The sequence below is a fragment of the Hippopotamus amphibius genome, chromosome 3, assembly GCF_030028045.1.
Source record: "Hippopotamus amphibius kiboko isolate mHipAmp2 chromosome 3, mHipAmp2.hap2, whole genome shotgun sequence".
Taxonomy (NCBI): domain Eukaryota; kingdom Metazoa; phylum Chordata; class Mammalia; order Artiodactyla; family Hippopotamidae; genus Hippopotamus; species Hippopotamus amphibius.
This window is the reverse complement of record NC_080188.1, coordinates 53,128,763-53,154,743: the sequence shown is the minus strand read 5'-3', so window position 1 is coordinate 53,154,743 and position 25,981 is coordinate 53,128,763. Positions and strand designations below refer to the sequence as shown.

At 41.9% G+C, this 25,981-nt stretch overlaps 1 protein-coding gene across 11 annotated transcripts in view; it reads left to right on the top strand.

Moving 5' to 3' along the window:
* Positions 1-5,509: 5,509 nt before the first annotated feature.
* The window catches only part of TMEM150C (transmembrane protein 150C), an 89,310-nt gene continuing 68,838 nt past the window's right edge, over positions 5,510-25,981 (top strand). For 4 of the 11 annotated variants that reach the window (XM_057729376.1, XM_057729377.1, XM_057729371.1 and 1 more), the window contains exons 1-2: positions 5,510-5,853; positions 13,365-13,493. Coding sequence is in view for 2 of the 11 variants with exons in the window: in XM_057729368.1 (XP_057585351.1) it covers positions 14,539-14,567 (29 nt within the window). In the remaining 9 variants the exon portion in view is untranslated. Of the gene's footprint in view, positions 5,854-6,051; positions 6,111-13,364; positions 13,494-14,508; positions 14,568-25,981 lie in introns of those variants that run through there. The other 7 variants (XM_057729374.1, XM_057729378.1, XM_057729375.1 and 4 more) reach the window with 5 other exon arrangements.

The following is a 25,981-nucleotide window of genomic DNA, read 5'->3' as shown; positions in this document are numbered from 1 at the left end:
TAAAAATCTTGAAAAAGAACAAAGTTGGAAGAGTCGCACGTCGGGAAGGTGTTTTTAGGAAATATGCCACGTTTATAGGTGAAGGGGAAGAGCCACTTGAGAGGGAGGAATTAGATACCCTTAAGAGAGTCTTGGGAGTGGACAGAATAAAGAATAACAACTGGTAGAGTTAGGTTTGGAAATAAAGTGAGGAACTTCATCTTTGAAGAGTGGAGTTGGGGGGAGAATTACAGAAGATAAAAAGATATTTTTTTGGTGGAGAGAAGTGGAGCCTCCATTCAGGGGTGAAATTTAAAATATTTAACAACCAGGGCAGGGTGGGCCCCTACTGTCCAGACACTGCTGTGGAGGCCTTCTCCTCCGTCCCTGTTAACTCTTTAGTTGCTAGTCAAGGTGAGTTCTCGGGGTGGAGGCTGGGGCAGACAGCAGAGTGCGACAACAAAACTGTAGGGCTGAGGCAACATCTTCTAGCTAGAACTTTAAAAGGCTGAATACAAATGATCTAAATTCCTCAAAAACAGTCACTCGTGACAAAAAGAATATCATACCGTTAAATGATTAATCTTCAGCTCTCTGATTTAGGAGGGTTTTTTGGTTTTTGTTTTTTTATCAAGTAAATAATGGATGCTTTTCATAAACACAATGCATGTTGGCAAAAGGTCCAAAGAGAGGGGATTAATTGAAATAAAAGTTGTTCACACTCTTCTGCCTTATTCTCTTGTAGCAAAGCACAATCTCATAGTTCAAATGGGGAAAATGGGGTTACAGTGAATTTCAGAACATGGAATCTCGTGTTTATTTGAGGTTCTTCCTTTGAGCGCCAGCCACAGACCTCTTTCTGATTCTGCTTTCCCACTGGAGGAGGAGAGCAAGATGGTAATACCTAACACTCAAGAGAACACAGAAAAGTGCTCAGGGATTCCCAGATCACAATTGCCAAGTACATAATATGGAAACCGTCACCAAGGTAATCATATCAACCTCAACCACACGTTGGTCTCCAAAGGAAGGCACCCCTTTACTTGTCAATCTGCACTTCAGAAATATTTCTCCCTTATCACTCCAAAGCACCGCAGTCCTCTAGCACCAGATATGCTGGTCTGAGGGCTGCTTGCCCCATGGGGCGGACCCTGAAGAATTAATTGGTCCCTGATCTAGGGCATGCTGTATGTGGCTGTAGCCTTTTCAAAACCTAGACTTTTCTGACTAAAAGAGATCTTTTATCTAATCCCAGTCTCCTAGATGAGGAAACCACAGCAAAGGTTAAACCAACATTTAGATCCATTTGGATCTTTTAATCTAGTATCCTTACTGCTTTCTTGTTGGAAAGCTTAAGTTATAATTTATTACACACAAAGGGAGGTTCTCAACACATATCATTTATTTGTAATTCAGGGAAGATGCCAGCTTGATACATCCCCAGAGGTTTTAAGGTATAATAGGGAACACATTGTATTTAAATACATAGCTGATATATTGACCCAGCAGGCCTCATGGTATAATCAGAAAACAGCTCTATGCTCTTCTGTCATCCCTGTTCAAACCTGCTCTGTGGGGCTAGTTGTTTTCCTGCCCCTTGGGTAAATTAACATGTAGGTGCTGTGACTTTTGGGGTCACTCTCAAATAATAAAAAAGCCTCCTAGAAAGACAAATATCATGTGATATTACTTACGTGGTATCTTAAAAAAAAAATGATACAATGAACTTATTTACCAAACAGAAAAAGACTCACAGACATAGAAAACAAACTTGTAGGGACCTCCCTGGCGGTCCAGTGGTTAAGACTTCGCCTCCTAATGCAGGGGTGCAGGTTCGATCCCTGGTCAGGGGGCTAAGATCCCACATGCCTGGTGGCCAAAAGACCAAAACATAAAAACAGACGCAATATTGTAACAAATTCAATAAAGACTTTAAAAATGGTCTTTATATAAATATAAATAAAAATATTAAAAAAATCTTCAAAAAAAAAAGAAAGAATAGAAACTTATGGTTACCAAAGGGGAAAGAAGGGAGGTGGGATAAATTAGGAAGTTTGGGATTAACATACACACACTCCTATTTATAAAATAGATAAACAACAAGGATAACTGTACAGCACAGGGCATTGTATTCAATATCTTTTAATGACCTATAATGGAAAAGAATCTGAAAAAGACTCATATATATGTATAACTGAATCACTTTGCTGTACACCTGAAACACTGTAAATCAACTATTCTTCAATTAAAAAAAAAAACACAAAACAAAACAAAAGGCCTCTGGTTACTTGTAGTCAAAAATAGCCTTATATCAGAAACTAATATGTCTGGTATAGTGTAGTAATAAAAACCCCAACTTCAGTGGCAAGGGGGAGTAATGGTAGGCTCTCTCTGTTATCTCTCCAGCCTGCCTTCCCCCTCCTTGCACGCTCAGGAAGCTGTCTAACTCCTCCAGGACTAAAGTGGGAACGGGAGAGAGCTAAGGAGGGAGAGAGCTGGCTCTAGCTGGGCACGGCTTCCTCCTGCCATGGAGATGACACCTTCTCTCATTGGTGCTTTCATGGGTTTGTAGGAACCACCCTACCACCACCACCCTGCTGGGCAACCTCTCACCACCCAGTTCCCTGGCACAGGCAAGTTCATTTTGCCTCTGACTGGTTGCCTTAGAGTCTTCCACCCTGGGACCCTGGGCATCTGGAGGCAAACCTCTGGCTTCTTTCTGCTGAGGTCTCTTTGCCCTTCCAGGCAGTCCTCTTGAGTAGATCAAAGTCAAGCCCACACTGTCTGTCGCACTATTTTAGACTTGTCTTCCGTGGGAGGAAATTACTTCCCCTACCAGAGTCCCTACCCTGTGTTCAGGCCACTTTTGCCTTTAGATTTCTCAGGCATGAGCCCAACCCTGGTCCATGGCGTTCCCAAAACTGCAGGGGACACATCTCAAGCTCTCCAAAAGATCAGCCTGAAGTTCCTCTCATCAGACTTGAGGTGAGAGAAGAACCCCCTCCACCCTCCCACTGTGGGCTGCATAGGAGGGGCCTCTTAGCACACCTACAACTCCTTCCACAGAAACCCTTCTTCATCCACAGCACTTTTGGCAGCCTCCACCTCAACCCTTTTATACCTCAAGGTAAGTGAGAGGGTAAGGCAACCCTTCTTTGCAAGCCCTGCTTGGTGGTTCTGCACCTTGTTTGGAATGGGAGAGTGGCTGGCAACCATTACCTGGGGGCCTCTGTCAAAATGGAAATAAAATAATAGCTCTCATTTAACATCCTATTAAATATTTGCTTTCCAATTACCCTGTGAGGTTTTCTTTAATAGGTAGTTGTTGGTAAGGATCAAATGCCATTTCAATGAATTTTGTATGGTTTTGCTGTTCACCAGAGATTGCCTGAATTATCAGTGGTTGGATAAGGCTTGCTAATGATTTTGTTATACAGAGATTATTGTTATAATGAGATTCACTGCAATTGGACCAGCAGCAGGAATTCCCAGAATCCTGGGAGTGTTATTTATGAATTGTGCTTCTCAAGTCTGTTTTGCCAGCTAAACAAAGGAACTGATTTGAATCTTAGACAATAATAAATTGGCTGCTGAGAGAAAGAAAATGAGAGAATATAGAATTTCTTTGTGATTCTAAACATTCTGTAGTGGTTTCAGTTGGATAACAAGTTCACTTATATCAGAAAAGCCGCTACCCCTACTCAGATGAAGGGATGCCTGTGCTGTGAGTTAGGTGAGTGGACTTGGTGGAGCACCATGGTGTCAGAATCATGGCGCCTTATTGTGGTTCAATGGAATAATTCTGTCCCTGCCTACTGATCACCATCCTACCCACCAAGTTTGTGGCTGGCCTCTACTTCCAGGTCTTAAACCATGTTTGCTCTGTACTTGGCCCTTTCCTCAAAGCCCGAAGCATTTTGGAACACTGTCAACAGATCATTTTAGAATACAGGATAGATCTTTATAAACATTTTTTTTAAAAAGAGAACCAGCTCCAGGATAGTTTTTTGCTCTTACACCCATACATGATTCAATATATCTAAGATTGTATTGAGTACATCGTGGATGAATTTTAATGGGTGGAATACCAGGACCAATAAAAGAAAGGTCAAAGCATGGATAAACTTATATTTTGTTTGCTTTCAGTTCCCTTGAAGCTTCACTAGAACTTTCATGACATTAATGGAATCTGCTTATAACAACCAACTCTCCTTCATGGCCAGCATTTTAACATAATCTTTCAGCTGTCAATATCTCTGTCAGGAGTGCAATTTATTCCACTCTTTGAGTTTATTTGGGTGGACATTTTAGAGATGAAGGTGGCAATAATTTAGTGCTGCTGACAAATGGCACCAAGCCTGCTATCTCCACAAATTCAAGCACAAGTGGGCCTGGCTCTAAGTGAAAATGAAAATGTTCAAAAAAATTTAACATAGTGCAAGGGTTCTCAATCCTTCCATAAAGATGAGGCAAAGTAAGGACATTTTACAAATAGGGAACCCCTCTCCCAAGAAAGGCAGTGACTTAGCCGTGGCCAATGTCAGAATCACCTGTGGCTCTTTGCAAAAACACACTTGACCTGTCAAGTCTCTCCTCTCTGCTCCACACTCCCCGCCCTCAGGTTCTGAATTCGGGGGTCTGAGGTAGACCCAGGCATTTGTATTTTTCAGCCTCACTGGTGATTCAGATGTGCAGACAGAATTAAGAAGGATTACTAATTGTTTGGGTGAATCCAGACGTTTTAAAAGAATGGGCCGGAAGCAAGTGTAGCTACAGAGTTCCTTCCGACATCACAGAGAAAAATGAATAGCGTAGAGGGGTTGGAATTTGAGGGGGTGGTCCTCACATCACAGCTGGGGTTCATTCACCGGCTGGCCTCAAGCGGCTCTTCACTCTGGGTAGTCCCACATCACTGAGGATCTGATGAAAGCTATACTCACTCTCCTCAGAAAAATGAGGATAGGTTAACCCCCACAAAATTCAGCAGGGGATTTAAAGCTTTTGTTTTTGCCGTTTTAACGAGATGTTTTAACCTTCAGGGAGGGGAAACAGAAGAGGCCAGGTCCCTGGCCTCAAGAAGCTCACAGTCTAGTAGCCAGGAGAAAGCAGTAAAAACAAATCAATACACACATAATAGTGTATTACGGGGGAAGCGTACATCGTGGCGGAAGGAAGAGTTCTAGCAATGCTGAATTGGAGAATTTGAACCGTGTGCTTTGAGAGGCAGCAGATGAGAAGAGGCAGGTGTGGCAGGGAGGCCTCCCTGAAAGAATGGAGGCCAGCCTGACTAAGGCAGGTTGATGAAGAAGGTCCTCCTGTGGGAGCCCCAGAAGGCTGTGTTTGGAAGAGAAGTGAACGGTGAGCGTGAGATAAAAATAGCCCTGATCCACGCTGCTGCAGGAGGTCACTGACTTGGTGCCACCGATGGGCTGCGGTCTGGGGTGGGGAAAGCTATTCAAATGCCGATGAATAGAGTTTTATAACAGATTCAGACGAGACCCTGGGAGGAAGAGAGCAAGCTGGCGCTGGCAGGGCGGCCTTGGAGTCGCCGCTCATTGCCAGGGTCAGAAGTTGGCCCTGTGTTTGCTCCTCACGATGAAAGAAAACCGCGGGAGAGCGCCGAGTGGCGGAGAACTGCGTTCAGCCAGTGGGCGCGGAAATGAATTTTAGCTGCTATGTGCAAAACCCCTAGGTGTGTGGACAGAAGGGAGCCGACCAGAAGGTTACAACAGGTCAGGAACAAATAACCGCCAGGCGGAGGCTCCCCGATTCCGTCCTTCCTTTTGTTGGGTGAGGAGCGAGCGCCAGGCGGTCGCGTTCACAAAGGCTTTGGAAAGAAGCGGCTGCACGGTCCCCGCTCGGCTCCAGTCCCGGGTAACTATGCGGGGCCCCGGGGGGGGGGCGGGAGCCGGACACCCGGGGTGGTGGGGTGTGTGTGTGGGGGGTCAGTCTCCCTGGGAGGCCCGGCAGCCGGGACCCCAGAATAAGTCGGGGGCGGGCCGCGGTGCGGCGGGCGGGCGGGCAGATCCCACCCCTTCCTGAAGGAAGCGCCCTCCTCGCCGCCACTGCCGCCGCCGCCGCCGCAGGTCACGGCCCCGCCAGGCGACCGCGGCCCCGCCGCCCCGGAGCAGGTAGGCGCGGCGCCCCCTCCTCCGCGCGGGGCCGCCGGGCGGCCAGGGGGCATCGGGCTCGGCTCCGCGCCCAGCCCGGAGGCGGAGAAGCGGGGACGCCGGGCGCCGCAGCGCGGCTCGGGCGGCGCGGTCCTCCCGGCCGCGGAGCCCTGCGCGGCTGCGGCCCCCTCCCCGGAGCGCCCCGGGCGCGGGGCCGCCTCCCGAGCCCCCGCGGGCGCACGCCCGGAGCCAGGCGCCGTGGCCGGCGGCGTCCCCGAGTCCCCGCCGGCGCGCCCGGTCCCCGCCGCCGCCGCCGCCGCCGCAGTGCCGTCAGCCGAGCCCCTGCGCCGCCCGCCGGCTGCGTCTCGGGTCCCGTCCTTTGACAGGTGTCCCCACCCGCCGCCCCCATCCCATACCCAGGCCTTCTGTTGTCGGGGGCGACCCCAAGTTTGGCTTCCCGGTGTCCCTGCCGTTCGCCGTTCACTTTCCCGTTAGCCGAGGCCGGCTGGCGGGACAGCCGGGGAGCCGGCAGGGAGGCACTAAGTTGCCTTACCGTGTGCGGAGCCCTCCACTCTCAATCAACCGTCTCGCTTTCCTTTCCCGGGGGCACCCTCGGGAAGAAATGGGATTTGCGCTTTCTCCGGCGAGACGCCGGGGAGTGGGTGACCCACCGAGGCTGTTTGACCATCCGTTGCAATAAAGGAGTGATTAGCTTTGGGTTCTGAAGCGAGCCCTTGCTGAGTGATTTTCTCCTCTTTTAACGAATCCAATGGAGAACGAGAGGGTTGCTCCCATTCTAAATCCATATTCCGTTTCTCTCTGCTCTTCCCTCTCCGCGGTCCACCCCTACCTCCACAGCGCTTTATTACATCCCAGACACTTCCCTGATTTTTCTGTCAGGTTTATTCCGGCCAGACCGTCTTTCACGGCTGAGCCAGGGACGGACTGCACATGTGAGAACACAGCCCCGCTGGGATGGAAACCCCTCTCCTGAAGTGAACCTCTTCCCACTTCCTGTGGGAACCAGGAGAGGTCCTGTTGGGCAACCAAATAGATTAATAATAGGTTTTTAAGTTCTTGGATCTATTACAGTAACACAGCCTAAACCGTAATACTAGTTCCTGTTTCTTCACTTCTCTGCTTGAATCAAAGACAGATTTTTAATAGTGCAGGGCTGTAACTTCATTCCGGGCTGCAGTTCATCAAGAAGATAGGCGAATGTGGATGTATAAACTCCATGGTAACAGTTAACAAGTGGACCTACTTAAAGTTTTCAGTGAAAAAATTGTTACCTTCATGTATGTGATATCTGCAGATCAAAGGATTTTACAGCCCCAGCTCTTGTGCATTAAATAATCCTAAACTTTTTCTTCTGTGTGTCCCAAACACGCCACGTTTCTAAGATTAACTGTAGCTACCATCTCTTGATGAGCTAGAAATATGAGTTTAATCTTCAAGGCATAAGCATAAGAGTTTTAATGGTGTCTTTTATTTATACAGTATTTAATAAATATTTTGCAAGCTCCTCAAGTTAGAAGTTCAAAAACTGGACATGGTAAATAAAAGGATAAAGAGGTTTTGCTAACAATAATGACAGTTGGTAGATGTTATGACATTGAAGAAACATATTAAAGTATTTGGGAAATGCATGTTTATTATAACCTGCCATTAGCTGGTAGATGTTATGACATTGGTAGATGTTATGACAGTTGGTAGATGTTATGACATTGAACAAACATATTAAAGTATTTGGGAAATGCATGTTTATTATAACCTGCCATTAGCTGAAGGAAATTTGTTTGTATTGTTTAAATTCACATTAAAGTGTCTTTATAGCAATTGCTTAACGCATGTATTTCTCATCAGATGCCTTTCACAGGTTGCTTTGTGGGGGAGATAGTTTACTCTGTGGAGTAAATTTTCTTTTTTTTTTTTGCATGAATGTGGTAATGCCTTATGTTTAGGCTTTGTTCTAGAACTACCACAACCATGCTTACAATGACCTTGCAGGGTTTTCTTGGACTCATTTTATCTGCTTTGTGATCATCAAGAGTGATGGCACTTCTGGAGGACATGGAGTTAGGGGGGCGGGGGCAGAAGGGGAAGCTGGGACGAAGTGAGAGAGTAGCATAGACATATGTACACTACCACCTGTAAAATAGATAGCTAGTAGGAAGTTGCTGTATAACAAAGGGAGATCAACTCGATGATGGGTGATGCCTTAGAGGGCCAGGACAGGGAGAGCGGGAGGGAGTCGCGGGAGGGACGAGATATGGGGATATATGTGTAAATACAGCTGATTCACTTTGGTGTACCTCAAAAGCTGGCACAAGAGTGTAAAGCAATTATTTTCCAATAATGAGCTTAAAAAAGAAAAAAGAGTGATGGCACTTGACTTTATACTCCTGTGTGTCCTCCTGCTTTGTTTCCCCTTTTACCTAGGCACACCTCTGCAGGGGCCAGATTAGCAGGGCAGCCTGGAGTCATGAAGCACGAAAGCTAGCTGACCCCTGCAATCCTAGCCATTTGGTTTCAGTGTAATCCGGCCACTTGGGATCAGTTCAGTAGCCAATTAAGCAAGACAGACACTGACAAGATAATGTATTACCTCTCAGTCTTCCCCTTCACAAGAAGAATCTACAGCATTCAGCATCCACTCTACAATAGTGATTTGGTGTTGTGAGGCTCAAATGATATATGTGCTAAAGTTCTCAAAATGTGATACAAAGACCAAATATTACAGAATCTAAGTTCATGAAAAGGCTAGGAGAAGACCCAGGTGTGTAATAAATATTTTCTTTATCCTAAGGGCAACAACAGACGTGCATCCCTGCTTATTTTAACTATAAACTTTTATTCCTGGAGCTGCTGGTGCCATGTATCTTTATGGGTTTTTTTTTTTTTTCATAATTTGCTCTAAACACTAGCTCATAAATTAGTGGGACTTAAACAAGTTATTATTATCACCAAATATCATTTCCTAGCATATTTGGATTTTGAAAGATAACTTGTGGAAATGGAAAGCCTTAATGCAAAGAGATTTTAGACTGGCCAATTGGAATATTTTGAAATAATAATGAAATCTTTGGCAGTAGCCTTCAAATTCAGCCCCGCAGTATTCTAAGTCAAACCAGCTCTGCTAGGTAGCACTTGAAACTCTTTATGAAGGGAGAATTGAACAATTTTCTTTTTAGCATCTGCGAATGGCCTTTCTCTAGATCAGCACTGTCGAATAAAAAAACTTCCTGCAGTGATGGAAATGTTCTATAATGTGCACAACATGGTAGCCATGAGCCCCATGTGGCTTTTGAATCCTTGACCTATGTCTAGCATAATTGAAGAACTGAATTTTAAATTTTATTTAATTTTAATTAATTTAAATAGCCACATGGGACTGGTGGCTACCATACTGGACAGTACAGCTTTAAATTCCCTCTACCCATTTACTGCAGAGATAACACTTAATGGCAATTATCCCTAATTAGAAGAAAGTGGAGATTGGCATTGATAGAACTAGGAATTAAGATTTGGCTTTTTAATCCTGCTGTTATGAAAAAATTGTTGCAATTACTCTGAAGAAGGTGTGTTATGCTGAAGTTCAACTCTATTCTAAAAATAGTTTCCCTTTTTGATTCCCATATGTCTGCCAGCCACAACATTAAGCATCACCCGGAGTTGTTTAGATGCTTGGCCCCATGTGTCTGTGTTCTTGAACTTGTTTTATTATTTGCTCTTTTGCACACTGCAGAATCATTCATTCTTAGATTCAGTTTCTGCACTATTTCAAAGGGAGGGAGATTTAGAGAGGCAGAAAGCTGATGATGATATACAAGCAGCCCCCTACCTCTCCTGCACTCACAGAGACCCTGTGAAAGGTCTAGCAAGTGAGTGCCCTGCCTCAGGGAGTGGCTGAAGCCTCTGCTTCCCTTGTGCACTTCTTGTCTGATTTCTTTCCCTTAGCCTTCAGCCCAGGTCCTCTCACTTAGCCCAGCCCCTAGGGATGAACAAATCCACTTAAAAAATAACCTACCATGATTTTTAGTAAAACCATTAGAATGGGATTTTATTTAGCATCTACCATGTTGTTTTGATTTTTTAATTAAGTTGCTTTCATTAATGCCATCATTTTAACTGTTGAGAGGGACACATTTTTAGCTAGACTTTTTCTCAAGACACTGCATCTCTATTTCTGGGGGTGAGTGACTCTCTCACCGAGGTTTCCAAGTCCAGGTACCTCAGGTACCTCTCCCCAGGCCAGAGCTCTGGGTCCTGGGCGTTCTGCTCCTCCAGGAGAGAGTCTCCCTAAATCAGTTATTTAGAAATTTGTCAAAGGTGTTTGTGCATACTAAAATATAAAATTAAATTAACCCCCAAATTGTCTCTGCCCTTAAGGTGTTAACACCATAGGATAACATTTCCCAAACTAGTGTCCATTCCACCAGGGGATGGAGATGCTTGAGTAAATTTAGGAACTGTTCCATTTAATCTCCTCCCTCCTCCCCCCGCTCCGCTCCTTTTTTTGGAGATTTACAATGCACTGTAGCATGGTAAAGTCTCTAAGATGAGGTACGTATACTTATGTAATGTTTTTATTGTTGATGTTTTTCAAAAAATTTTTCATGCGGTACTTATAGTATTTTTCAAACCATGTGTCCTGAGTTATGAAATCAATTTATCAGGTTAGGATCAGCATTTTTTTAATGAGATGGGATATATAATAGAAATAGGAATATATAATATGTAATAGAATAGGAATTATCACCGTGCATCCCTCTTAGTGAGAGTTACTTGTGTTTGATGAAATATTTGGTTCCCTCATGGACGCAAGTGCAAGGCCACGAGGCAATAGAGAGTGGTGGTCAAGAGCACTACAGAAGCAGGACCCCTGGGCTCCTATTCTGACTCTGTATACAGTAAGCACTATATAAACTTGGTCATTATTCATTTTATTATTATGTAAATGTGTGTGTGTGTATACGGGATCATGATGTAAAATACTGCCTCTGAAACTAGGTTTGAGACTCACTTTGGGAAACACCGATCTAAGACAGGACTCCGTGCTAAATGCTGAATCTGGGCAGCCTGCTGACCGAGCCCACAAGTTCAACCATGTCAGCCCCCATATTGCAGTGCAGTAGTGATACGTAGATGGACATCTGCAGACCCTTGAGACTCAAACACTGTACAGCATTGCACAAGTGCAGAAACGAGCTGACGACGATTGTTTTCTGTGTAAGATGAGGCCTGATGAGTGAGAGGGGAATCATTGCACATTTAGGCCTCTGAAGGTTAACACCCTTGGACAGGCAGCCTGGGGCCCAAAGAAACCCAAATATCCCAGAGGCTAAGAGCTCAGTCTTCCTTCCCTCCTGACCGCTTCCTAACTTTTGCATGTTGTTTTGTAGCAAAAGGCTGCAAAAAGTCTCAATAGATATGTCTGTCCCATAAATCCCCCACTTTTTACTTCCTTCTAAATTATTTGTTTTTCAAAATCACATTCTGCCTGTAGGTGCTTCATGATCTATTTTCAATATAAGTAGAAAACAATGTTGCTTCAAGAATTTCATATAAAAGATGTCTTAAAATTGAGGCTGGGAATCTCCTCTCCCCTCCACCCCCGACACCCAGTGCAATCTGGAAAGTAAAACTGATTTCATTTTGGAAGTTGAGTTCAGTTTTTCTTAAAGGTCAGACTACATATGAGCAATCATTTGTCCATAGACTTTGTCAGTTAGAATAGAAAAAGCAACAGCTTGTCATCATGGTTACTTTTCTTCTTTAAAAAGTACAGAGGCTGTGTCTAACATACTAAAAATTCATAAGATATGCAGATTTTGCTCAAGGCTTCATAATCGTCCATCTCTGAGGACAGTGATACAGACTCTATCTGTGGAATGCAAAGGAGTGAGATGAAGTGTCTTTGACAAAACATTGAAAGTCATGTAATACTTTTAGGCTAATATAGACAAAGCTGAAGAAGTAAAAAAAAAAAAAAAAAAGGAAAGAAAAAGAAAAAAGAAAAAGTAATTGTGATTAACTATGGCAGTAGCAGAAATTAACCTGTAGTTTAAATGGTGTTATTTAATGCTAAAGTAATTATAATGAATTATAATGGTTTTCAACTGAATGTAAACATGAATGTCTCAAAAAATAAGTGTTACTATTCATCAAACATTTCATTTATTAACAAAGTAGATGTCTTCCTGATTTTTTTACACTTATGATGACTTAGCTGCCAAAGAAATATTTTAAATGGTAATAATTGGAAGTTTTAAAGCATAAATTAAAACTACATAGCTAAAATAGGTGGTGTAATTTCTAAACTGGGCTGATTAATAAAAGAGTCTTCAAATTATTTTTCATTCTATTGATTCATGAGTAAAAAGGTGTTAATTAAGAGATGTTGGTACCATTGTAAAGCAATCCAAGTAGAAATATAATTTTTTACTGAAGTTGGAGTGTTTGTGAATTATAATTAGAATGCTATAATGTAATTGTCCTGGAATTTCAATGGAAATATATCTCCTGGAATTTCTAAGTTCTACTTTTCACTAAAACTTAAAGTGTATACACATAGAAACACTAGTAACTAAAATACACCTACATGCTGTAGCAGGAATATTAACTTGTGGGTGACAGTTTTTCTTGTGGTATTATATTTCTATGTAGCCTAGACTTCAAAATATGTCATTTTGAAAATTTTTCCAGTCTTGTCAATGACAGCACAGTGTATACAAGAGCCATATTTATCTCCCTGTAATTTTAGCAGCTAATAGAATTGTTCTTGAGAAAGCTGATTATCTTTTCTATGACATTTTGATTGGTGTTTTTCCATTTTAATTTGAGCTTATATGTGACATAAAAATTGATTGTATGAAAAGGAGTGGGTTGCCATTTGTACACCAAATTTTGATTGTATAAATAAGAAAAATCTCAAGTAAACAACCTAACCTACCACCTAAAAGAATTAGAAAAAGAAAAACAAAATTTTGATTGTATATGTAAGCATGTAAATATAAAGACAAAAATTTTCCAGTAACTTATTTGGGGAAAGTATACAGTTGTAGTCAAATAGTGGCATATCTTTTTTTTTTTTTTTTTAACATCAGGCCACTGAACCAAGTGAGTGTTCACTTGCAGAGCCATGAATTTGGCAATTCGGAAATGGTATTATTTATTAGCTATTGGGCAATATTTGTGAAATCCCTAGAATGGTCCCTGGCCCAGAGTAACATTTTTTTTTTCACTGTTACTTCCCCCTTGTTCATCACATAGGTTTGAACTCATGTCATTGCATGGAGAATTAAAGAGGATTGCTCTGGATGATAACTGCTCAAGAACGCCTGTGGAAGTCACATAATTTATTCGTTAGAGTCTTTGCCTGACCACAGTCATCACAGAAAGGTGATGTGTAGGCTCCATTCTACTTTTAGCCTACGAATATTTTACACTAGTTCTTGACATACTGTTTATCCAGGCTGACTTAACGGGACTCTGACGTAGAACCGAGGCTCACTTTAGTTTCTTATAGCTCCTGATTTGCTTGCTTGTTGCCTGTTTACCTTGTTTTTCCAATTAAATCATTGGGGTTTTTGTGTGTAGAAATTACTATGCAATTTTTTTGGTATCCCAATGGGCTATCTGAGAACAGGGGTTAGCACACTCTTTTGAAAATAAAGTTTTATTGGAACACAGCCATGCCCAATGGTTGCGTATTACCTGTGACGGTTTCTGCACTCCCACCACAGAGTTGAGTAGCAATTGAAACAGGATCCATCTGGCCCGTAAAGCTGAAAATCTCTACTCTTTGGCCCTTTTAAGGAAAAGCTCGTCAACCCCTGTTCATTTGATACTCTTCCTATGGAATTCTTGAAGAAAAGGTGAAAAAAAAATGGTCTGTTACAAATTATATATAGCTCATTGCTTTCCGTAGGGACAGATTTCACATCTGAATGACTAAATGAATGACAGCTCTCTTCTCTCTTCCTGTTTCACTGTCCATTGGCTGTGAGAGAAGGTGGTATCAGCCTAGGCTTAGGTGTCGTGTAGACCTGGCTCACTAGCTGTGTAAGCTTAAATAAGTTACTTAATCCTTTTTAAGTCACTGTTTCCTCATGTACAAAATGGGGATAAGTATGGCACCTACTGTTGGGAGACAGTTCTCCATGCGTCCCATGCATTTTGACAGGTCTTACAAAAAGAGGCACTGAGTGCCCTTTCAGTCTAGACTGTCATTTCAAGGATGTTCGTGTAGTAAATGGTCTTGGATGATAGAGATAGTGTTGCCCTCAGAAGCCAAGAGCAGGCATGCTTATATCCAATATAATAGATTTGAGTTCTTGCAGCTCACAGTTCCTCTGTAGTAATGGTATTCACTGCACGTGCAGGTGTCACATAGCCCTCTTTTGATGCCTTACAGGAATTGGAACTGGGGAGCTAGTGCAAGGAAATGCTGATATGCTGGCTGCTGCTATTGCTGTGAGTGATCAAGTCCTTTGTCTCTGACCCAGGAGTCTTGTGTCTTCTGCCAGCATCCAGGAAACTGTTGTAGGCTAACTTGTGGAAGTAATATCCTAGCCCTTTCACAGTTCTTGGACAACTATTTTATGCAGTTAATATGAGAATTGAATAAGGCAATGAATATAAAACATTTAACACAGTGCCTGGCATATAGTAAGTGCCCAATAAATGTTAACTATTAATTATTATCTAGCTGGCTATTAACTCTACAGTGTGAAATTGAGTCCCTGTTTTGTGTGGGCAACTTATGTCTTAAGGTAGTGGTTTTTCAAAATGTAGGCCACCAGAACTGTGAGAACAGTTAAGTGGGTTTATTTTTCTTTAATGAAACAGATAATAGAATATAATAGAATAATAAAATATCCAAGTGCAAAACATGTAGTAAGGATAAATATTGCTTTGTAAAATTTGTAATTTTTGTTCTATACATATCTATCTGTATACAAGGTAGTGATAGAAAATATATTTTTCACTGTCAATCCCAGTCAAAAAAGTTGGAAAGCTACTGCTGCCCTAATACATAGATGAGACTGTTCAGAAAAACTTTTGCTCATGAGAGCACAGAATTCCTTTCTTTGTTCTTATTTCGGTGAAGGGGTAAAGGGCCACCATCACACATCTGAGAAGAGATGACCAGAGATTCAGTGAGTTTACCCTCTGCATACCATGTGGCTCATTTTGCCCATAATTAGCAGAAAATGAGTATAACCATCCAGATTATTTTCTGAAGAAAGGGATATTTTTGTATTGCGCTGTCCAACAGAATTTTCTACGGGGATAGAAATATTACTATTTCTGAACTGTGCAGTTCAGTAGCCACTGGCTATTGAGCACTTAAATGTGCAGCTGAGGAACTGGACTTTTAATTAAAACAACTTCAAATTTGGATTAATTTAAATTTAAATAGCCATGTATGAGTATTGGACAGTGCAGTTTTAGCTTGAACATCCAGCTATGGTTTTCTCCAGTACAGCTAACTGCATGATTTGGCTAAGTCCTAAGGGGCAGCACCTTCCTCTTGGGTTGTCCAAACAACTACTGACCCTTGCCCATGGTGGTCTTGGGCAGACATTAGTGTGAAGAAGTGCTTAATGAGCTGCTACCTTGGACAGCGCCACAAGCCTGGGGAAAATGGCCAAGAGCCAGAGGGCAGAGGTTCTCAACCCTGGCTGTGCAATAGAATCACCTGAAAATCTGTAAAACTCCAGGCTGCACCCCAGGTCAGTTAAATCAGAATTTTTATAAAGCTTTTACAAATTTTGGCAAAGCTCACCGGGTGTTCTATCATACTCTGTCAGCTGGGCAGCATCACAGGGGGGGCAAGGCAGCCCATGCACTTCGATGATGTGCTACCACAAGTATCACAGGCATGCCCAGGATCAGATGGGCAGGGGAATGGGCACATGAAAGACAGTGGACCCCTATCTTATTTAAAAAGAAAGACTCCAATTTACCTGCAGTGTTGGGAGCTGAGCTTTTTCCCACCCGGTTGCTGTGGCAACAGGGGACCCCTTGTTCGGTGGTGCCAAAGTACAAATTTGTGTATGGCAGAGTTGAGCTTCAAAGAAGGAAAAGTTAAGGCTTTTAGTGACCAACTCACATGTCCAGTGTTTTCCATTTGCATATTCGACACACATACATGGCGTCCCTACTGGCTGTTTGAGATACACTGTTCTTGCTCAGTCTAGTGGGGGAGACCAACAGGTAAAGAGTCATCATACAGTAGGGTTTACGCATAGTAGTAGAAGAATCATAGGGTGACTTGAGAGCATTCAAGAGGAGACATTGGGGGGGGGGGCCTTCCCAGAGGTGGTGACCCAAGCTGAGTCTTGGAAGATCAGAAGGAGTAGTCACGTGAGGAAGGGAAAATGAAAAACTAGAGCAGATACAGCTTGGGAGGAGGTCCTGGCTGACATTTTCTGTCCCTTTAGTACTGAACACCATAAGGTGTCTCCCTTCTGGTGAAGACCCTCCCTGCCGTTTTAGCAAACTTCATGGGATATCCTTATCCTAACTGGCCTGTATCATTTATTCATTCACTCATTCGTGCATTTATTCAACAAGTGATTTATTGTGCAGGTGAGATCTAGGTGCTGGTGAAAGAGCAGTGAACAGACACCATTCCTGTCCTCAGGAATATTCTAGTGGGGAAGACTGACCAGAAATATACAAGGAAATAGTATAGTGTATGGCTAGTGTGCTAGGGAGAAAAATAAGTTATGGTAAGAAATTGGAGATACTGGAGCATGTACTCTGAGAACCAGAAGTCTCATTGCGTGCCTCTGCAAACTTAGGAGCAGTTCCTACCACTTTTCTAAGACCGGACGTGGGTTCTGCAGTCATTTTCCCTCCTTTGTTCAAGGCTGGCCATCCACCTATGTCCATAACCCCATGTCCTCCTGCCTCCTGTAGGACCATAACGTGTGCCAACACTGCTTCTCATACCCTCCTCTCCACCCCCACGTGTCATATCTTGTATTTTCACTCCCTCGTAGTGTTTTCACTTCCAGTCCTCTGTTGATTCCCCCCACTGTTTTCCTCTTCACCCCAGGGGATCCACGGTTAATAATGTTCTTGACCTTCTGGCTGATTGCTCTGTCACCCTCCATGGGTCACCACATGAAAAGGATTGTCATCCTCAACTTTGAGGCTAAATGTGGTAAACCACCTCTCACCCTTTCTCATCACTACTCTCCATCCAGCTCGCAGTCACTTTCATCTGTTTCTTGAAGAGCTGAAGACCTGGTCTTTCCGTACCTCCCTTTCCTGACTCTTGTCATAACCCTTGGTGGTGGCACCATCCTAGAGGATCTGACCGTGAATCTGGCCTCAGAATCATTAGACCTTCTCAGTGAGTTCTGTGGCACTAAACCACGGCCACTCACTCCCAACCCTCCACCCAGATCCTCGGCCAGCTGGTACCTTTTCACGTCAACATTTTAACCTCAGGATCTTACTCTGTGCACATAGCTGTGTATCCTTCCAACTCTTTCATACCATACTTCTCTGTCTCTTTATCTTCATTGAGATGTCATCGCTTGACTTCTTCAACTGCCCAAACTCTTCTTTACACATGCAAATATATTCATACCCATCTTTATTTCTTTTCCTCAGGATGTGGTATCCATCTTCTCCATGTTTAAGGTTGGCCATTACTTGAACCCCAAATGCCATCTCCTCATGCTTTCTTTGGAACCTTTGCTGTGTTAATATTCTTCTCTCTTCTGTGGTCTTGCATCTCTCTCTGCTCTTTACTGGCTCCTTCCCATCAGCCAAGTGTTTGCAGGTTTCTTCCATCCTAAAAAGTAATTCTCCTGGGTTAAATAAATTAAGGTAGATCTCTACAATAGACTACTATGCAGTTATCTGAAATCTTGATGGTGGAGTATATATTCGCATGGAAAGGTGATCACAAAAATAAATGAAAAAAGTACTAAAATAGCTTTATCAAGTGAATTCTTTCTCATATTGTATTTATTTATATTTTTTATTTTAAGTGCAGTAAAAAAAAACACATTACATAAAATTTACCATCTTGACCATCTTGAAGTGTACAGTTCAGGGGTGTTAAGTATATTCACATTGTTGTATAGCCAATCTCCAAAATCTTATCATCTTAAAAAACTGAAACTGTATACCCATGAAACAATAGCTCCCTGTTTCCCCTCCTCCCCCAGCCCTTGGCCACCACCATCTATTTATGTCTCTGTGAATTTGGCTATTCTTGGTACCTCATATAAGTGGAATCGTACAGCATTTGTCTTTTTATGCTTGGCTCATTTGGCTTATCACAATGTCCTGATGGTTTATCCAGGTTGTAGCGTGTCAAAATTGTCTTTCTTTTTAAGGCTAAATAATATTCCATTGTGTGTATATGCCACATTTTAAATGATTGCATTTTTGAAGAAAAATATATTTGTTAATATAGGTAAATATATATATACAATATATAAACACACATACATATATATAAAAGATTGTACACCAAGATGTTAGCAGTGGTTATCTCTAAACTGTGGGATTTTGAATACTTTTCATCTTCTTTTTCCTGATGTGTACCTTCTAAAGTATTCACAGTGAGCATACTTCTCTGGTGTAAATGCCAAAGGAGGAGCCAGACCTTCAGTGGTGCCGCATCAGCTGCAGTGTAGGCATCCCCGTGCCAGGCACCTGCCCTCCGCCTCAGCTCATCATTCAACACTGACTGCCTTACGAGCACCACAAAACTCTGGTTCCTGCACCCACAGTGGCTGGACGCCTTGGTTGCGTGCCCCGCGCATGCCACCAGAGCTGCATGGGAAGCCTCCACATCCCTGAAGACTCAGCGCAGGGTCATTTCCTCCTTGCCTGCCCTCCCCCTGCCCTCAGTGCTGGGTCAGCTTCCTCCCTTCGAAGCTCCCTAATCCCTGTACCAATCTGGTGCTGCACTTGTTTGCTGATTGTCTGTGAGCTGCCCGGGGGCGGGGACTGTGTGTTCATCCTTGTATTTGCAGCCCTTAGCACAGAGCCTGGGTAACAAAGCTGGGCAGCTTGGGAAGCCACTGGTTGTTCAGAGGGGCTGGCTCACTGGATGCTCAGAAATGAGGCTGGAAGAATAAGTGGAAGACTTCCCCCAAGGCCCTTCACTCCACTATAGCCTGCTGCCCCTTGTGTGAACAGTGTGAGGATGTGAAAATACTTTACATTTTACTAAAAATAAATTAAATATAAAAAGTATTGAAAAGCGCTACGTGTCTATCTTCATGATACTGGTGAACTCTGGCCCCTGTCCTTGGTCACGTGGGCCATGCCTGGTCTCCTGTTGTGTTGGGCTCATAACACACATTTGGTAAATACCTGTTAATCTCCTTAAGAACCCTAGTAGCTCCCTGTGATCAAACCTCTATTCCTTAAAGTCAGCTACTCTGACAGGCTGGGACAGGGGTTATTTAGGGGCATAGGAGGCCTTTATTATCACCCTCCAAGTCATACGATAGTGACTCGCTGCCTACACTACGTGTATGATTGGTCCCAGTCAGGACCCTTTTGAGAAGTAAAAAAGAAGTAAAAAGGTCTGCTACCGGCATGGCTTGACTGCTGTGTTTAAGCATCCTTTGGGTAAGAACAGCTAATGAATCCTTGCTGCACTTGACGTTGCCAGTTATGCCTGGGCCGACTGGGGCTTAAAGTCACATTGTGAGTAAACTGAGTAAAATGTGAAAGCTGTAATGGGCCAAGTTTGGTAAAACAAATTTTGCAAGCTGGTACAGTTAGGTAGTTTGGGACAGTTCTCTTACACATAAAAGAAAGTTTCTAGGCCTCCTTTATGGAGCATTAGAAGAGCAGAAGGAGAAATGAAAAATAGTTTTAATTACTGTGGAACTGAATCGTTTGAGGCCATCTTCAGCTTCTCACACCACAAGGATTTATCTTGGTTTTCCTTGAAAACAGTGGCCCAGTGTAAGTGATTCACCCAAAGTATCTGAAATATTTTTAGCGAAAATTATCGATGACAGGACAGTTAATGTTTGAAACGGTAGGTTTTTCAGCTGTTGATAAACATACCTGGTTTATTGGCAGAGCTGGTCTGTGCTGTTTGCCTCTGAATCACAATAGCTTGGTTTAATGTTTGCTACTTCCCAAGATCAGGCTCTTTTTGTAGAAGTTTGGCTAGACGAGATGGTCCTGGTTATGATACTGTTGTTTTGTTTTCTTTTGTTTCTCCCAGTGGGCCAGAAAAGAAAGTAACAACATTACTTGGAATAAGTTTCAGACTCAGAGATGGAATGTCAGCATTTAAGCCTTGCCCTGACCACCCTCTAGCTGGCCGTGTGCTTGAATAAGTTATTTAATTTCTGGAAGCTTAAAGTTTCTGTTGTTCATCAGTGAAATGTGGCTTTATGTGTCTGTGTTGCTCACTGGACTGTGAGGTTCGTCAGAGTAGGGGTGGTGTGGCTCCTCAGTCACTGGAAACTCAGTACATGGGGTGAGGCCCGACAGGTAAGAACTCTGTAAATATTTGTCATCTTACTTCATAGGTGGTTTGGAAGAGCAGGTAGGATGAGCAGCAGCAGGGTGTGGGGTTCAGTCAGAGCTCAGTCCCAGGTCCCAGTCCTGGCTCTAGCAGGTGACCGTGGGTGAATAACCATTCTATGGACATCTGTGAAAGTGGATGACAGTACCTGCCTCCTAGGGTTGTATTAGATGTGCCTACACACAATAAGTGCTATATACATAACCAGCTATTGATGTAACCTGTGAACGGGTTTTAAAAAGTGCTATTCGCACAAAGGTAGTACTTATTCGATGATGTCTTACCAAATGTTGGACACACCGTGTTGGACACTTCCAGTACTGGGTCTTTCCTTATCTTCACGAGTGGTGATTCAGTTCTGTTGCACATTTTCTAAAGCCCACTTACAGTGTATTTCACCTGGACCCTTTTAATGACACCCATGACCACCTGGATGCAAAGTGTAAGTTCAGGGAAGGCCTGACCTTGGGCTGCCCTGGCCTGGCACTGCTGCCTGCTCTCTTTTTCCACTGTTGGCTTTGTAGAAGTAACTCTGGTCCACTCCCAGGCAGTACAGATTTTTAAGATTATGTTAAATAATACTGATTTCATATGTGCAGACACTGCAGTGGTTTGCACTCTGGTTTCCCTGCTTCCTGCCTCTTGGCCACTGGAGTCTCACGCGAGCAGTGCGGTCTGCCTCACTGTCCCGTTATTTCACTCTCGTAAGGTCTCCCTTTCCCGGGAACCCTCTTGAGAGAGTATCTTATTATAAGACCAAATCCAAGCTACCGGTGTTGCCTTTCAGGGCCGTGCGTAATCTGAGCCCATTTTATCTGTCTGCTTTTCACTTCCACTTCCTCTCTAATGTCAACTTTTGCTGCCCACTCACTGGGGTCTCGTCTTGGCTTCTTTCTTTCATTGTCATGATCCCCACACTGAAATGACCTCCCTGCCCGTTCTCTTTATTTACATTTGCCCGGAGCTTTAAGGCCCCCTTTTTCATAAACCCTACCTCTTCCTGAACATTGATTGGCTTCTCCTGCATGTTTACATTTGGCGATATTTAATTTAGAGCTTTCTTAGGTGCCATTTTGAAAATTAGTATCTTCTCATTAATGACTCAGATGTTAACTTGATGATATTACAATTAATATAAGCTCACCAGCTAGGCATTCGGGAAAATTGTACTTGTTTTTTATGTAGTGTAAGTTTTAAAAATTTTAACTTTTTCCTCTTGGCAGCTGTAGTTCCACCCCACTGCCCATAAATAAAGCCCTGGAGTCCAGACCATATGCGGTAAAACAAAATAATATTGTTGAGCGAGGCAGGGCTACTATTGCTATTGTGGGACTCATAAGTCTCTATTTCTTGACTTTTATGATACATGAGACTTTGGCTGTTTCAGTATATCAACATTTCTTCACTGTTAAACCACAGATAGGCAGAAGAATTAAGAGCCAGAACCCTGAAATCACTTAAGTACATAGTGGGAATTCAATAATTGTTGTGGACAGATTGGTTTGTGGTTTATTTTTGGCTCCTCAATGATTTAGTCGGATTTGTACATGTCAATTCACCTTTCTGTACTAATTTAGCAGATTTTTCTAAAATATTAGCATTTTATTAAACTGAAGACATAATGAAATAAAATTTTATTGCTAGAGTACAAACATGCTCCATGTCATGAGAATCAACTTTATCTTCCTTCCTTTCTCCTCCCCTCTCTTCCTTCTTCTTCTTATTTTCTTTCACATCAATGGGCATCTGAAACGCAGAGAGCAGTGGGCTGGAAGGAGCTGTGTGGACAAGTGGATGGCTAAAACATTGCCTTCTCCCTCTACGAAATCACAGCCCAGTAGTGGAGACTTATGTAAACAGCTATGGTGCGAGGATACTATGAGACTGAATCAAATAAGGGTAAATAATTACATACACAAACTGGGTAAATACAGAGAAAGAAGGCGAAGCTTGGAAAGCACAATATATAAACAAACTACATCACACTAAGTTTCTAGTGTGTGCCAAGCTCTGTGTGAGGTCATAATTATGTTACTACATCCTCACAACAAATATTTGAGGTATTTATATTACTCCCCTTTTCAAAATAAATAAATTGGAACACACTGTGAAAGAGGCAGAGCTGTGATTCAAATCTAGTCCACTCTTTTACTATACCAGCCTGTCTTTATGCCAGTATAAAAATAAAGTTTAATACATAAATAAGAAAGTTTTGATGGGTACTTCAGAATAACCACAAAGCTTCGCAGAGATTGGCATTTCCCTAGAGGAAATTAGCTAAGATAAAAGGAAATAAAGTACAAAACATATAATGCACAAGGGGAAAAAAAAACCTTTAAAGAAAATACCCTTCAGTTTTGAAGTCTCCCAAGTAATGAATGGTAATCTCTTCTTTATTAATTTGACCACTAAAAGAATAGGTAGAGATAGTGAATGATTATTTTGTGAGTCTTCAGATAAAACTAACTTTCTTTAGGATTATTAAGTAGGTTGCAAAGGGGACTTAGGCACAATTTTTATATGTAGTTACGTATTTCAACAGTTATTCCAAATGAATGTTAAAAACACTGTCAAATTCCAAATTAATCCCCTTGAGTTTTTTCTGTTGAATTCTTTGATACCTCTAAATTAATTTGGCGAGAGTGGCCTTTCTTCACAGCATTCTAATTAACCCTCCAGGAGCATTTATTCAAGTTTTTGTGTCTCTCAGAATTTTGTGGGTTTTTTCATTTACATTTCTCATTATAGATAGTCCTAGATATTTTATGGGTTTTGTTGCTATTGTAAATCTATTATGTTTCTATTTTTCTCCTGTATAATTAAAAGCTGTTTGACTTTTCATCTTTTATCCAACCCTTTATATGAACACTCATTAATTCCAATAATATTTTAATCAATTCTCTGGTCTTGTTGTAGATAGTAATTCCATTTCTGTATTTCTTATAACTAGACTCCTTATTTCTGTTTCTTTTTTATTGAATTGGTAAAACCTGCCCAAACAGTGTTAATTGTTGTTAAAAAAAAATTCAACTGAGTAAAATTTGAAGATCTTACTTTACTGGCTTTATTTAATGACTCTTGAATTGGGCAACATCCCATTTAGCAGATAGAAAGGACTTCCGAGAAGCTGTAGAAAATGGAAGACTTTTAAAGGCAGAAGGAAGCAGGGCAAGGAATTTGTTCCAGCAAAGGGTGGATTTTTTTCAGGCAGTATCCCCTTCCTTTAGGGGAAGACTGGGGTCTACCAAGCAGATGACCTCACTAGTGCTGACCAAGTAATTCCAGACGGACGGGTTGCATCCTGGGAGAGGCTGAAACAGCAGTTAGGTTAGGTATTAACTCTTGGTTTGGTGATGTGGGCTTAGTACAAGTGACTCCATTTGGGAACTGTTTTCTCTTATTTAACATAATCATGGTGATATATTCATTCATCCTAGTTTTGTTTCATCAGAAAGCTCTCTTTTTACACCAAAAAAAAATGATATTGGCTGATGGTAATAATGAGAGATACTCCTTATAAAACCCTTCTATTCCTAGTTTCCCAGATATTTTGCAAGGGATGAGCACTGAATTTGGTCAGGTGCCTTTTCACATCCTCTTAGGGTTTCTCTTATTTGACTTATTAGTGTATTGCATTATCTTCATAATAATAATCATCTATTTCCTGGGATAAACTCTCTTAGGCCATGGTTTATTTTTCTTTGAGTGTGCTGTTGCCTTTAGGAGCTGTTTTCCATTTAGGACTTTCTACTCATATTACTCATCAGCATTATTCATACTCATAAGTATGCATATTGTATACAGTTGTATTTGGGGATCACATTGTACATATGCTTTTGTATCCCGAATTTTATCCTTATATACCATAGCATTTTCCTATGGCATTAGAAATTCTTCAAAACCTATTTCAATGGCTGCACAATATATTATGGGTTATATAACTTCCTTAATCTTCCTGTTTTTCATTGCTTTAAGTTTCTCTTAATTTTTTACTGTTATAAATAATGCAGAGATGAACATCTTTATATATAAACATTTGTCGATATTGCTGTTTATATCTGTACAAACAGCAATTAGTCTCCAAGGGCTACTATGACAAATTACGCAAACTCAGTAGCTTAACACAGCAGAAGTTTATTCTCTCCTAGTTCTGGAGACCAGAAATTCAAAACCAAGGTTTTGGCAGGGCCGTGCTCCCTTTGAAGGCTCTAGAGGGAGAATCATTCCTTGCTTCTTCCAGCTTCTGGTGGCTCCTGGCATTCCTTGGATTGTGACAGCATCACTCCAATCTCTGCCTGTCTTCACATGGCCTTTTTCCCTATGTGTGTCTCTCTGTGTCCTCTCCTTTTCTTATAAGGACACCAATCATTGAATTTAGGGCCTACCTTAAACCCATGATTATTTCTTTTAGGATACTTTGTTAATTATATCTGCATAGGTTCTGTTTTCAAATAAGGTCACATTCACAGGTAATGAGGAGTAGGACTTGGACATATCTTACTTAAGAGTGACAGTTTAACCCACTACACTTTCTGTGAGTCGAAATACAAAGGCAAAGGATAGGAACCTTCTTAGCTTCTTGATACTTATTACCACATTGTTTTCCAAAATATGTAAGAGGGCCTGGTTCATCAGTCATGTAAAAAGCACTTGTTTATCTACATCTTCACCTGCATTATTTTTTTTAAACAAATATTTATTGAGTTCTCACTTTGTGCCCACATTGTTTGTCTAAGAATCACCAAGTGCATCTTCTTTTTATTTTTTATTTTTTGGATGTGCCACTCACCAAGCAGGATTTAGTTCCCTGAGCAGGGAATGAACCCACACCCCCTGCATTGGAAGTGCGGAGTCTTAACCACTGGATGGCCAGGGAAGTCCCTAAGTATTCCCATTAAAAGAAAATCTTTGTCTTTTGGATAGGGTAAAAATGGAAACTGATTTTTAAAATTTCATTTTATCAGTTGCTCATAAAGTTGACAAAATTCTGTGTAGTTAACATGGACATTTGTTTTTCTGTAAAATTTTTATTCTTGTCTTTTGCTCATTTTTTGATGTATTTGCTGTTTTCTTATTGACACAGTCATTATATATGAAGAACATTATCCCTTTGTTGTATTGCTTATATTTTCCCAGTTGTCATTACCTTTTAATTTTACAGAAGTTTAGCTTTATGTGGTCAAAGATATCGATATTTTCTTTGTGGTTTCTTCCTTTGTTTCTAAACTTCAGAAAATGCTTCCCTATCCAGACATTCGCTAAATATTAGCTAATGTTTAATTAATATTAGCTAAGATTTCTAGCCATGCTATAGTTTCAAGTTTTGTATTTTACTCTTTATTTCACCTGGATTATGTGT